Here is a 14,817-nt window from a genome sequence, read left to right as displayed (position 1 = left end):
GAAAGCCTGCACTGCACCAGAAGTACCACCATGCTCTTTCCTTCCCCATTCTTCAAGTTTATTCTCAGAACAGCCAAGGACTCTCACAATTTTTATTGCGATGTTTTTACTTCCACTGAATTCAAAAACAAGTATATTTGTAGCACCACAAAAGAAGCAATTTTTTTTTTTCATTTTCATGGTAGATTGTCATCCTTCTAATACAGCTGCTTTCAAAAACTTTGGACTTGTGTATCATTTATATCATTGTAACCGAGTCACTTTTGACAGTGTTTGTAGCTTATCTTCATGCATGTTCTAGTTACTGTCATAAAGGGGCTGTCTACATCCTTTGCTAGGTCTTTCTCTAATAATTCTTTCTGATCTTCACAAAAGTACTGAGCTGATATTTGCCTCATATTAAGAGCATATTACTAGATTTGGCTCTCCTTGTCTTACACATTTTATATTGAAGTGTCTTTTTAACACTATCATTTATAAAAATACACTTATTTATTGTTTAATAAAAATGTATCTGTAACAGATATTACTCATCATTAATTTTGAAAATAATTTGCATCTCGCTAAGATTTTTGTCAGAGAAAACATCTTAAATACACAATTAAAGATTAAATCCAATAAAAAGTCACTCCAATTTTGAAATTTTGGGGTTACCCATTTTACTGGTTTTGGCTGGGACTGAATTAATTTTCTTCACAGCAGCCTATATGGTTCAGTGGTTTGTATTGGTGGCTAAAACAGCACTGATAGTGCAGAGATGTTTCAGCCATTGCTGAGCAGGGCTTCCACAGTATCCAGGCCTTTTCCTTCTCACTCTGCGCCTTCCACAGAGTAGGCTGGGATTTAAAAGGATGCAGCCAGGACAGCTGACCTGAGCACCACACAGGGTCATGCTCAACAACAAAAAGAGGTGGGGAAAATGTTTCCAAAATTGTCATTGTATGGGGACTGGTTAAGCATTAGTCTCCTAGAGGTAATTTCTTCTGCATCACTTGCTTTTACCCCTTTCTTCTTTCACTTATAAAATCATCCTAATGTCATTCTATGAGTTTTCTTGCTTTTGCCATTTCTATAATCTCTACCAAAGTACCAGGAGACGTGGAGCCTTGTGGTGCTTTGCTGCCTACTGGAGTTAGCCCACCACACCTATGAAACCACTTCTACTGCAAAATTGTGTTTGTGACCTGTTTGGGAATTGCACCAACAAATAACTTTTATTTTTCAGTTGGTGTTAGACTGTCCTCGACTTAATGGGATGTTCATTAACTGTACCTCCTGCTGAAGTTCTTCCCACCGACTGTTGAACTTCTCAAGTTTCTCGTTGATCAATTCATCCAAGATGCCACCATCTGTCAAAGTCTGAGCCAGTTCCCGAATCTGGTTGCGATTATCTTCTGGATGTCTCATTAAACGTTCCAAAGACTGAAAAAAGTCAAAAAGGTAGTTTATTTTCCTTTTCATAAATATGGTTCTACAAAGCAATCCTATTTTGCCTTAAAAATATAAGAAAGAAATGTCACATTTCATATATAATAGAAGTAGATTAAAAAAATGAAATACTTATATTCCATGCCTTGACAACTGATGTTCTGTACTATGTATTATGAAGCAAAAAGATTTTTCATACATTTAATGCTTAATTTTAAAGATGTGGACTATGCCTAATGAGTTCAGTGAGACAACTTGTGCCTTAATATAAAAAACCTGCTTGAGTATCTAAATAGATGAAATTCAACAGCCAAAATGGATTATCAATGCAGTATTTTGTATTTTGATGTACTATGAGCATTAATTTAATTTCTACTAATTTTAAAGGCTCTCTGAAAAAAGATTAAAGAATAACAAACAAATTTGCACTGCTATGATGAAAACTTGTCCTCTCTGAAGCCTTCAACATTTTTTGACTGGCTGAAGTGAGGGTTTTTCTTTTTTTAAGAATGTTTATTTTAGCATTACCAAAATTGTATTTGACACCCAGCAGAAGACATTAATTATTGTTTGATTTAGGTGGATTTGAATTCAAAACCTCATTTGTTGACCGTAGTAAGAACTTAGGACTTTTCATATTCTGCCCCTTGTTCATGTGTAATGTTAGCTCATAGCTTGTTTGGAATTACATGAGATTTAAAATTTATCAACACCAATTATTGGGTTATTATTTAAGTCAGCACTTACATCTAAAGATTCAGAAATCTCTTCTGCACCTCCCTGGACATTTTCAGTTGCTTTGAGTTTCAGTTCAATCTCATTCAACCATTTATTTTCTGCATCCAAATATGACAATAATTCACGCCAACATGCCCATACCTCCTGAAGAAGAAAAGCTTTATTTAGGTTGAAAATTTCAAAGAAAATCTTCATTCAGTAAAATACTGAAAACATTCATGTCTCTTCCCCAAAGCAACATGGTTTGATATCTGAAGCTTATGGGACCATATGATTTTATTTCCCAGCACTCATCTAATCCAAATTAATATAAAACAAAAGAAAACCATCATTTTGATTAAACAGAGCAAAACCATAGAAAATAACATGAAAAAGTGAACTCTTCTGCAAAATGCAACTTGGATCTTCATTTTCATGTATTATCCACTTTATATGTTTTCTGTAAAGTTTTCTTATATAAATATAATAGTGAGCAGAATTTTTAAAGACCCATGTTAGAACTTTATGTCTCTATTATAAAAATGCACTTAGATTCCTTATATATTCTATATTTTAATTGTTTAAATCACAGGTTCATAAAACACCAGCTTTTAAGAATTCATACTAAAATCTCTATGGAAATTAATTCCAAACCACATTTAATGCAATTTATAGACCTTTTAAGTGCTAGAATACTAAACATAATGTTATTAAATATTCTTAGTCTCCTGAAATGAAATTATTGTCTAATATTTTATTTATACAGTGCCTGAAGATACTTAAATAAGCAGATAAAAATGGCACTTTATACACAAACAAAACATTTAAATGTTCCATAAATAATATTTTTTGTTCTTTTTTTTTGTTAGTAGAAGTTAAAATGTTATTGAAATGCATTACTCTTGCCAGATCAAGCTTTCCAGAGTGCAATTCACCTGACCAAACTTTGCTCACACCAAATGAGGGTTATGGAGGGATATTAACATGCAACAACACATCATCAATGATCAGGGTACAGAACAGATTGCCAGTTTAGACTACACACTTAATTTTCCACAGTGAAATTTAGACAAGATAAATTTTACTCTGGTACATTTTTGTCCTGTAGGAGGTTAGCTCTTGCAAATTATTCACCAACAAAATTTAGCTCTTGCAATATTAACAACAAAAAATTATACCAAATTCATTGTTACTAGTGTATAATATAAAAATAGTCCCTAAAAATAGTCCCTAAAAATAGCAGGAAGAATCTGCAATGGAGTTGGCCAAAATGGCAGGGTCAACTCAAAATGCATGGGAAATATTCAGTTTCCCAGCAGAGCAAGTGCTGTTCCCATGCTGGGATAATACCACCTGACCAGCTCCAAGGCCATTCAATCAAAACCCTTAGCCATGGAAAAGAGAAGCCTAGAGGAGCTGATGCAGAGAACATCACAGGGCTGCTACAAAGCCCAATTCCTGGCTTGATCTCAGAAGGGATAAGAACCTTGAGCAGCCATTGCTGTCTCAGTCTTCTCTTGCAATACAACTCTCCAGCAGATATGATTCTCAAAATAACTTTGTGTGTAGCTCATAGCATGGGTTATTTGGTATATGGCTTATAAAGAGAGGATAGCCTTGGGCTACCCACAATCCCATTTGATAATAAAGCTGTGCTCTCCACCTCACTTCTTGCAGTTAGAAGGGCTATAAATACAAGACTGACAAGACAACAAACCTCCAAAGTCTTCCACTTTCCATTCAGCCTGCTGCAGAGCTGCTGGTAGCTGGTAATTAGAACATTAAGCTCCTTTTTCAAAGCCTCATGAGCTGCAGGTGGAGCCTTTGCTATAAAGTTATTCACGGAATCTGTAATAAGCTTCACTTTCACTTCTTTCTGCAGGGCTTCCTCCTTTGCTCTCTGGAAAAGGAAAAAGGAGATGTTGTAGTCCTGATTTAAGAAGGGAAGTTATTTATAGCAACTATCAGAATTCTAGAGGGAGAAAAAAGCCACAAACAACACTACAATAAAACAAAATACAACAGGAGACATTTAATTCCCAGACTTTCTGAAATAATCTTGAATGCATCCAAAAAACTTTTGTTTAATTTTGTTGCCAATACAAATAGTCAATACAATTTAACATCTCACAACTATCTAGTGTTCTGAAGCTCTCAGACTAACGGAACCTTTCAGTACCTTTCTTTTCCTCCCAGAAGTGCTCCAAGAGCCTTTAGCATCATAACTTATGAACCACAAAAGACAAAAAAAAAAAAAAAAAAAAAAAAAAAAAAAAAAAAAAAAAAAAAAAAAAAAAAAATTCTGTTGTGTTACAAATTCATGAATCCAGATTTAATGGTAAAATCACAAGAATGGCCAAAAAAAAAAAAGATACTTCTTGCCACTGTCAGAAAATATTTTTTCTCTACTGGATATCCCACAATTTTCCTTCTCCCTCCCTTGTTATGTGGTCTCATGAAAAAGATTCTCATACCTAGTACTGTTTCCTCTGAGTGCTTTCTGGTGTCTATGACTGGAATGCATCACAACTGGAAACAGTGATGTTATAAAAAGTGTTATTGGTGCCTACAGACCTTCACAGGAATTTACAATGAGAACTCCCTGCCCAAAAAACATCAAATCAAAATCATATTCCTGAAAACACTTTTTTCCCTCTCTGGGTCTGTAAGTTCATGAACCAGAATAACTGTGATCAGGCTGCCATTGCTAGAGGAAGTCTACAAGGTTGCTCTTGACTTTCCTCTTCTCAAGTTGTAGGAAGAAATGGGCTGCAGAATGAACACAAAATTCTGATCCAGATTTTCTCTGTTGTGACATCATGACAAATGATCTGGTTATTTCCTAGGTCAAGGTGCCACAGTCTGAATGTGGCTGTACTTCATCTGGGTCCAGAATATCTACTAGGAATCCATAATGGTGCTTGTATATAAAACATTTTACCTGTTTTAATATGAAATGCAATGTATAAAATTGTTTTGCTATGTAGTTACTAGAAAAAGAACTGTATCTTTAAAGCAGATATTTACTTTTGATATTTGTCTCATTTACAATTGAGTTGTTCCCTAAATTTCCTTATATTATGTGTATTCTGACCAGCAGCAAATTATTTGTAAATAAAGAGATTATCAGTTGCATGGTCTGAATATCTCAAACACTGGAAAAAAACATGGAAAATGAACAGTTTGAAAACAAAGTGTTCAACAGATTGTCAAAGCTATATATATGATGACAATCAGGTTATAACCTGGTTTCCTGAATAGCACAAGCCAAACAATTCACCTTTGAAATAAGAATTAAGCACACATCCAGTGGCTTAGCAAGAGAGCATTTAAGCATGTACCACAAATTAGTCATTTTGTCCAAAGGCCATGTTCATTTCATTGAAGGAAACATTATTAATTGAGATCAAAACATGCTGTTTCTATATTCCTATATTAAAGACATAATATTCATACATAGCACACACCAAGAAGCATCCTAACATCCTATTTTTTTTTCTGCTCATTCTAATGCAAAGAGAAGACAAAAAACTGATTTCACTCTACTGCTGCTAACACCCAAATTTTAGGAATTATTCCTTAATTAAAAGAATGTTAAAGCTACATCCAAATCAATATCCAATAAAGCAAATAGGAAAAAAAAAGCAATGCGGTGTTGAAGAATATCAAGTATCTTCCTGCACATTCCAAACAGAAATTTAAACCACCTAGATCTGAAATGGTATTTTTTTTAAAGAAAAGTAGACTTTTTTTACAATGAGAGCTTCAAAAATAAGTTTGAACACAGCTCAAGGAATTAGTTTATCTTTTACCTTCAGTTCCTCAACAGCTTTCTGTAACTCCTCAGGTGTTTTATACTCAAAATCTCTTTCCAGATATTCTTCCTCAGCTTGTGTTATCCACTCGTGCATCTCAGACAAATCCTTTCTGAGACTCACAGTCTTATCCAAACCACCTTTCAATGCAGCCTTCTTAGCATAGGCCTTTAAGAAAGAAAAGATTACATGGTATTGAAGCAAAGCTACTGTACAAACTTGAAAACGTTTTAGCCTGAAAATAATAAAATTAAATAATATAATAATAAAACTGTTGTTATTAGGCAGATGTTAACTAGTAATTAGGTAGATATTAATAACAAACAATCAAAAAAGTACTACATCTCTATGCATCCTTTTTTAGCAGATTATGGCTCTGCAGAATGAGTTTGTAATGATACTAGAAGGAGAATCTACACCATATGCTGAGGTTGGAAAACAACTCAGGGAAAGGACATGTCCCAGGGAATATCTTCTGTGAAATGTAGACAGAATAACCATAGGAGATTTTGAAAGCACATTCAAGCATGAAACCAAAGGCTCTTGAGCTATAAAGTCAGACGACTTTCTAACTAGTTCAAATGCAACTCACTAGAGAATAAAGCAATGTGCATTTCTTTCTTCTGTTGATTAAGTAATTTAAGAATGCCACAGAAAGGTGAATACCCTAAATATAGGTAAGAAAAAAAGCCCAACTTCCTAGTGGAAGAAACTATTTCTCTTAAAGGGAAAAATACTACTGTTAAATCATCTGCCAGTCACTAAGTTGGGGTGATATAATTGTATTATCCAGCTCATGTATAGAACTAGAACTAGATAATAATTTAGATCACCTCCATCCCAAACCATTCTCTGATTCTATTCATTGTGCATTAACCTATCAAAATTGTCCTTGATTGTGCATTTACCATTTTTCAATAGTATTAAAAAGTTTGCATCAAAAATAGTAAGTTGTACTGGTGCCATTTTTCAGAATTGGGCTTGCAGAGCTTATTGCTCCAATATTCTGCTCTGTGGTGCTGCTTCAGTAAACATTATTTTCAGGAATATCAGGAGAAATTTTCTTAGAATTTGGTCTTAATTTCTGGCATTTATTGGCTCGTTACTCATCCTTGAGGACTGGCTGTTAAATATAAATGCTGTTCTACATAAACGTTTTACATTTCTAGAACAAAATAGAGCAACAATTAGTGAGTATAAAAGCAGAATTGTATGTGGCTCTGCAAAATTGTCTCTTCCTCAGTCCCAGCACCAGAAGAAAAGGTAACCTCCTATCACCTGAAAAGAGTATCTGAATTGCCAAAGGCAATTGCCAATTGTCAGCTCTCACAGTCATATTAACTGCATGTATATCACAAACCAAACTGATTTTTGTATTTACTACTCATGTATTTTAATAGCTATTACTGAAGAAGTTGTGTTAGAAATGCCCACTGAGACGGAATAATATGTGCCTTGTATTGAATGAAATTATTACAGACAAATTTTCAGGGAAGTCAGAAAAGAACTGACAGTCTTTTATACTTGTAAGGTAATACTTGAAATTTCTGTGAGAGAAGTGCCAAGCTATCCAGCTTATTCATATCACACAAAAAAGGAATTAAATACTCCATGGTAGTGAAAGGGGAAAGACTACGAAACTGATCAATAAAATGTCTTAAAGATTTCAAAGTTCAACTTTTTTTTATGTTTATCAAAAAATAGAGAGAGACTATTTTTCACTTGTAAAGTGAATAATAGAAATTTTAGAAAACATTATACCTCATTAAAAGGTAACACTTTTATGAAAATATACATTAAAAAGGTAGACAAGAGAAAGAGCAAGTAGGAAAAATTTGAAGGTAATACAACATGAAAAAAAATTATTTGAATAGTCATAAAGAAAAAGAATCCAAATGCCATCAGTGAAATAAGAGTAATTTTTATCTTCCTTATTTGGTAAAATTATTTATTATTAACTCCTTTAACTAAAATAACTGTCCTTTCCTGTTAAGTCCCATTCTCCCAGACTACTGAAGATTAATTTATACACATCCTGATCTGCATGTACTCTTAATTCTGAGTTATTCAATTATGAACCCTTCACTGCTTTAATGTCTTTTTTCATCCAGAATAATGGCATGGAATTTGAACAATGTACAACAAAACATGAAACTAAGTACAAAACTTGGTTGTTTTAGCAAGTGCCTAAACATCACCTTCAGAAATCTAGTTTTGCAGAAGCCGTAAATCATACTGCTGTTAGACCTAATATATTAGTATATATCTTTGTTATAAAAAGAGTAAGATATTGTGTTATAAATAAATATACTTTACATATACTGCTACAGGCTAAATTACAGTCTGTAAAATATTAGTTGACTAATACTGAATTATGAATATGTCTAAATTCTGATTCATATCTACTGCATATGTAGAGAAGGACAAATTCTGCCAAAGAAAAACCTGATGATTAATTTTAAAAGAACCAGTCACAGCAGGAGACTTGGTACCTGTTTGCAAATGTGGTCCCACTGAGCGTTGAGATCCTTTAGCTCTGACTCTATTCTGGAAGCAAATTCTGGCTCTGCTTCACTCTTCATTTTCTTCCCAGTCTCATTAACACTGTTCAAACTGGGCTGGATGGTCTGGATATCATTTACTAAAGCCTAAAGGAAGAGCAGAAGTTTAGGCAAGCAGAATTCACACAACGTTTCAGATATGGTACCCCTGTGACAATGTGTCTGCATGAGATTCTGGCTTGTCTAGGGTCCAGATCTCCAGTCAATTGAGCACAATCAAGAGATTTATCTACAAAAAGAAATTAAAAAGGAATGAGCAGCTGTAATGTGGCAAGCTCTTGTGTACCAAATAAAATTATGTAATTTTTAGATGTTATGTATGCACTATAAATATATACATATATGATGTGTACGTATGTCTCTTAAAATGCTTCCCAGCTGTTGGTTGAAAACATAGAAATACCTAGATCTTTTATTGACGTTTCTGGATGACCATTCCATTAAAATGGTGAAAAATAACAATAATTCTTATTTAAATAATGGCTAAGAGAAAGTATGAGAGAACTTGCAGCTCTGTAAGACCACTGTGTATTTAGTATTTCATAGTATTTACACATCCTGCCAGAACATTTACAGAACTAGTAAATTCGACTGAGCATATAGACAGGGGCCATCATGGATTACAAGATTCACTGCACTTACACACTCTGTTGGGATAGGAAGAAGAATTTGTAAACCCTGTGATGGAAGTACCAATATTTCATGATGCTTTAAAACTCTGCTGGGATAACATCCTGGAACTTGCAAGTTTATTGAAAAAAATGGATATAACTCACAATACCTGCAAGTTCTTTTTGTATAATTAGAAAAGTTTGTAAATTACATGAGTAACAGATACAGAAAAAAGATATTTTGGCACAGAGTATACAGATTAAAAAAAAAGAAAAAAAGTCACTGTGTGCCTCCTTCTGGTATTAAAGTTTCCTTGTTATAACTGAATTTTCCTTCAAACCCAGGACATGCAAAAGGTTCAAATACACTGCAAAAGGCATTTCTACATGAATTTATTTTTAGGAACAATAATAATTTGCGTAACTTCTGTATAAACTCAGCTCATAGAAAAGAATTGAATAACTGCCAAGTAGGCAGGTAATACTCACTGTACATTGCTCAAGTTGCTTTTCCAGGGCTTCTGAGTCTCCAAGGGCAGGCCACTCTTCCTTCAGAAAAACATCCACTTCAGCCATCCACTTCTTCAGTGTTCTAGTGTCATTCTGTGTATTAAAAAGACATTTCATTGCACCACACAAAACCTGACTGGCAAAAATGTAATTCATCCTGACACTACAACTAAAACTCATTGCAATGTAATTTCAGCATTATTGAACTGTCTGAAAATACAAACACAGCAAACAAGTAAAACCAATTTTACCTGGGTCTGTCATCAACACTTTAACCTGCACTTTGACCATTTCTGACCAAGTTTAATGTGTCTATGAGCAGACAGCCTTATGGCTCTCAAATTTATGCCTTCTAGATATCATTTGTGTTTAGATACTGCATGCTTGTTCAGTGGTTCCTTTTATGGCTTCAGATTACTCATACTTGGCATTTAATTCAGGCTCACCCATCAAATGTTCTGTGCTTTCATTTAAACTTCAGACTCCTTTTGGAAGTTATATGCTCTAGTGCCTATTTTTCTACCAGAATACAACACAAAAAAACACCCTTACTATTCAGAATGAAAAAAGCCACTGTAACTGAAAGAAATTCACTTGAGAAACTGAAGTCATATAATGACTCAATGAGTCCTTTCAGAGTCTCTCTAGTTTCTAGCACTAGAATAGGAATATTATTTCCATAGCCTTTATTTAACTCTTGCAGTTAACCAAAAAAAAAAACCAAAAAAAAAAGAAGATTAAAAACTTGAAAAGAAGGAATGCTACCAGTCCAAGCAACTTTACATAGGTAATATAATAACTTGAAAAGTAGAATGAGATTTAAAAAATACCACTTAAAATTGCTTTAAAATGACATCTTCAATAATCAGATGCACATATTAAAATAAAACACATATATGGCAAAAACTTTAGAAGTAAATGATAAAGCATTTTTTCACCAAACTACTTTCATCACCAATGAAATACATATTGACATTACATGCTGAATGCAAAGCTGAATTAAAGCACAAAAAAGGATGTTAGAATAGAGACTCTGTCCTAAAATGTACACAAATATGCCTTAGTAACTATTATGAGACAAGTAACCAAATGGAACATTTCCTTGATGTGACTGATATACTTAAAAAAACCCAGGCCAGTTTGGAAAATGAACTGAATTAATAAAATTAATCATAAAAAAATTATCAGTATATTCCAGAATGGCAGTTACCAAAACACTTTTGAAATATCTGCTGTGTATTCCATTATCCAACAGTAAAAATAGTTCAAAATCATATTTCATGATGAAACTTTAATACCTTTACAAGAATACTTTTAGCTCATTAATGTGGTAAAATATTTATCTGATGGGATTTTCTTAAAAAGAGATTAGTCTCCTGCTACCAATGAAGATCAAATATATGACTCACATTTTTAATCAGACTGCAAATGCATTTTGTTTATGAACACTGATTTCATCATATCCCATACTGACGCATTCCATAAATTACAGTAGCTAAAATAATAATCTGGATGAGAAGTCATTCAACAAGCTCAAAAGACAATAACTTTTATATTAGATGTGCACCAGAGGGCTTTCAGCAACAAATATAAGGGGTAAAATTTGTGTGCATCAACAGCTCATGCTGCTTTGAACGTTTCGCATGAGCATGGTCATGATGCTCAGGACCTTTTTTAGACCAGTGGGAAAAGCTCTAAATTTGGTGATGGGGTGGGAGTGAAAAAGGGAGGCAGAGGGGCAGGAAAATACAAAAGTTTGAATTTCTTAAGCAAAATGCCCTGTTTTTTTTATGTGGCACTGTTACGGGAATAGGGTGGCATCTGTGAGGAGAGGATAGTTGTTGTCCTGTGCTGGACACAGACAGTTCCAGCTTCCCCTGTGGAACTACCACAGGACACAGCGGATGCTGTGGTGACCTAGTGATGTTCAGTGGCAATGTAGTTAAGAAAGGGCAAAAATGTCAGACAGACAGAGGATGAGAGGAAAAAAGTGAGAAACAGCCCTGCAAAAGAAGTAGAAGCAGCCCTACAGACATCCAGATGAGTTCCAGTGCTGCCATTCTAAATACCTGAAATACACTTCTGCTTTCTGGAAACTGCTGACAAGATACTACTGTATTACAGGTGACTTTAATTATGTGAGTTCGTTAAAGTCAATATGGTACAGCAACTTCAGGTGCATGAATAAGTGCTTCAGCTACATTAAAAAAGAAGTAGAAGAACATTATTTGCAATTTTTAATGAAATTAGAGGTTTTTGCTAATGAAATAACATAGTCAGAAACAGCCAAAATCAGAATTCAAAGTAAAATCTTGTACTCATCAAAATCAAGCAGATATTTAAATACATTTTTTGTCATGTTTTGATATCTCACTTTGCTGTTAATTCCTGTAAGCACCTAAATGTGTTCTGCCTTAGCCCCACAGCAACAAGCCACCAGGTGTTAGCAGAGGCTGAGAAAGTGTGATTAACCTGGAATCGCTGGAGTTTGGTCATGCGCTCCTCCAGCTTCTGGCACTGCTCTGCCAGCTGTGCCGAGAGCTTCTTCCAGCGGCCAAGCACCACCTCAACCTCGGACCGGTAACTCTGGCTGACCTCTGCAGGGGCTTTCCTGGACAGGTCTTCCACAGTCGTGCTGAGATAGGTCAGCCCTTTCTGCTGCTCTTGCAGAGAACTTTGTAGAGCCTGTGGATAAGGAGCAAGCGGAATTCACGTGCTAGGCAATTCTCTTCGTTTCACAAACACAGGGAACACACAGAGGTCACCTTTGCTAAAACATGCAATGGCATAACTTACTGAGCAATTTGGAATTTCTCATACAATGTATAAGGTTTTTTTAGTTCAACTGAGATATAACCAGAGGTATTTATACTTGTTAATAGGTGTGATCTACATACATTTCATTAATTTGAGATAGGAATTTGCTATGGCGCTGATTAATGACACTTTCAAAAGAGCCAGAGAAAAGAACCAGAACATGGAGAAAAAGAATAAAATTAGAGAACTGAATCTGTGATCCAACATTTTTTATAACTTTGCAAAACTTTTGTAATTCTTAGCCAAAATTTATGTAATCTAGGTTGTTTTTTTTTCTATATTCTACATTTTACTTCTGAATATGCATCAAACAGTATGTTCATTAGCCATCTGAGAGTAGAAACTCTGTCAGACATAGAGATACAGGGAAGGTTTGTACCCACTGGCAAAATTTGTTCCACATTTGTCTACTTGTAAATTTGACAGGAAAACCTGTCAAAAGACTGTGCTGCATTTTACAAATCAGAATTGTTTTCCTGTCAGCACTGGAAAATGAAATTACCTAAATCTATGTTTTACTACCAGAACTATCATCAAAGGAATATTTCATACACTATGGAGACAAACAAGGGCTTTTTCTTAACATTTCCAATATAAGATATTGAAAATGTTAAGGAAAAGCCCTGAACATTTTCAATATCTTATAAAATTGCTTTCAATGGTGAACACCATTTTAAATTCCTTAACTTCAGGAATCAATATAAGCAAGCAACGACCATCTCGTGAAGCCCTGACTTATTTACTCAAGATCTACAGGCTTCAGCAGATTCATGTACCAAACTAGAGTTCTGTTCTTCTAAACTTCTCATTTGAGACATTTGTACCCACAGCTTGATCACTCACCTTTAACTCCCTGAGTCTCTGCTCCATGATTTCATATTCAGCTATTGCAACCTGAGGCATGGAGAGTTTAGTTTCTGACTGCTGCATCCACACAAGTATAGTGTTCATTGTTTCCTTGTAGTGTGCAGGAGGCAAACTGTCAAAAACTACATTCAATGGGGAAAAAAAAGGGAAGGAAATAAAAGAAGGAAGGAAGGAAATAAAACATTTTTTCGCTTCACTATTCAGTTTGCTGACAGAGACACTTGATAAAAGACCAAGCCTTATTGAAGTCTACAGCTGTTTTGCATGAGATCGCAACAAGCCCAGTGAGTATCAGAACTATAAAAATAATTTTGGAAGCAAAAATATTTTTAAAAATGAACACATTCCTTCTAATGTTTGAGATATCTCTACCATTTTATGAGTTGTGTGCCATTCGACCCTGTTATGATAGGTCAGAAGAAAACTTATATGGCCAAGACAGCTATTTGAAATTTGTGTGTTCAGAGATCAACAGACAAACCATTGTACTTAACCTACAATCTAATTTCAGAAATGTCTTAAGAACTATGTTTATGTGTTCAATGTTTCTGTTCAAGCAAAATGTTCCATTTAAGACATCTGTTAAAAGCTTAGAAAATTAATCTTCTTTCTACAATAAAGTTGAATTTTATTGAACTGTGCTTATTGTGTCAATATTACAGCTACTGCAAATAGATAACATCTGGCACACACATAAGCAACTCATTAGCAGATACATTCCCTCTGCCATCAACAACAGTTGCCTCTATTCTCATTACAAAATGTGTAGACAAATAGCATGGCTGGTTGGAACTCGAACATTTCCAACTTGTTCATACTAGTGAAGAATATAAAAGCTAAAAAAAGTTGCACCAATTGTATCTCCTGTATCCTACTCAATATTCTCTGGTATTTCACAAAGAAATGTACATAAAAATAATAAAGCTGTCAAAAAATAGTTTTGACAAACACAGTTAAAATTTTTAAGTGCAATCTTGTATACATCATACAGTAGTGCTTGGCAGAATGTACTTCAGATTTTAATCTAATTTTTTAGTTGATCAACAGAATGCTATGTGAAAAAAAACCATATATTTACTCAGATATCATAATTTCCCAAAATCAGGACAACCTCTCTTGTGAAGAATGTAAATTGTATGACAAACTTTCTTCATAAAAGACTTGCCTGATGTTATTTATCACCAATATCTGGAGATTTACAAAAGATAGAACTTGGTACAAGGAAACTCAAGAATTTCTTCCCTTATGAGGCATTCTTGTTCACAGAAATCAATAGTAATATATTCTTGGAAATACAAACCCAAACATTTTCCATCTCATCTCATTAGTGAAATTTATATTGTCTTTGACTCATTTTATCAAAGAAAATTTTACTTTAGAATAGAACATACATTTAAACTCTTCACTCCAAACAAATAGAGATATAATTTGAGCAGCTCAGATATGTTAAAGAATTATACAACTCTTAACTGCAGTTTTATTTAGAAATAT

At 34.3% G+C, this 14,817-nt stretch overlaps 1 protein-coding gene across 14 annotated transcripts in view; it reads right to left on the bottom strand.

Moving 5' to 3' along the window:
• DMD (dystrophin) overlaps positions 1 to 14,817 on the bottom strand; it is a 1,145,450-nt gene that overhangs the window by 628,111 nt on the left and 502,522 nt on the right. For all 14 annotated transcript variants that reach the window (XM_064407380.1, XM_064407383.1, XM_064407377.1 and 11 more), the window contains 8 exons: positions 13,303 to 13,448; positions 12,115 to 12,327; positions 9,622 to 9,735; positions 8,453 to 8,608; positions 5,958 to 6,128; positions 3,863 to 4,045; positions 2,176 to 2,310; positions 1,273 to 1,422 (listed from right to left, as the gene is read on the bottom strand). In XM_064407380.1, the coding sequence (XP_064263450.1) occupies positions 1,273 to 1,422; positions 2,176 to 2,310; positions 3,863 to 4,045; positions 5,958 to 6,128; positions 8,453 to 8,608; positions 9,622 to 9,735; positions 12,115 to 12,327; positions 13,303 to 13,448 (1,268 nt within the window). The remainder of the gene's footprint in view (positions 1 to 1,272; positions 1,423 to 2,175; positions 2,311 to 3,862; positions 4,046 to 5,957; positions 6,129 to 8,452; positions 8,609 to 9,621; positions 9,736 to 12,114; positions 12,328 to 13,302; positions 13,449 to 14,817) is intronic.

Source organism: Passer domesticus, chromosome 2 (genome assembly GCF_036417665.1).
Source record: "Passer domesticus isolate bPasDom1 chromosome 2, bPasDom1.hap1, whole genome shotgun sequence".
Taxonomy (NCBI): Eukaryota; Metazoa; Chordata; class Aves; order Passeriformes; family Passeridae; genus Passer; species Passer domesticus.
Note: the sequence above shows the minus strand (reverse complement) of the source record. Positions and strands in the feature narration are given on the sequence as shown.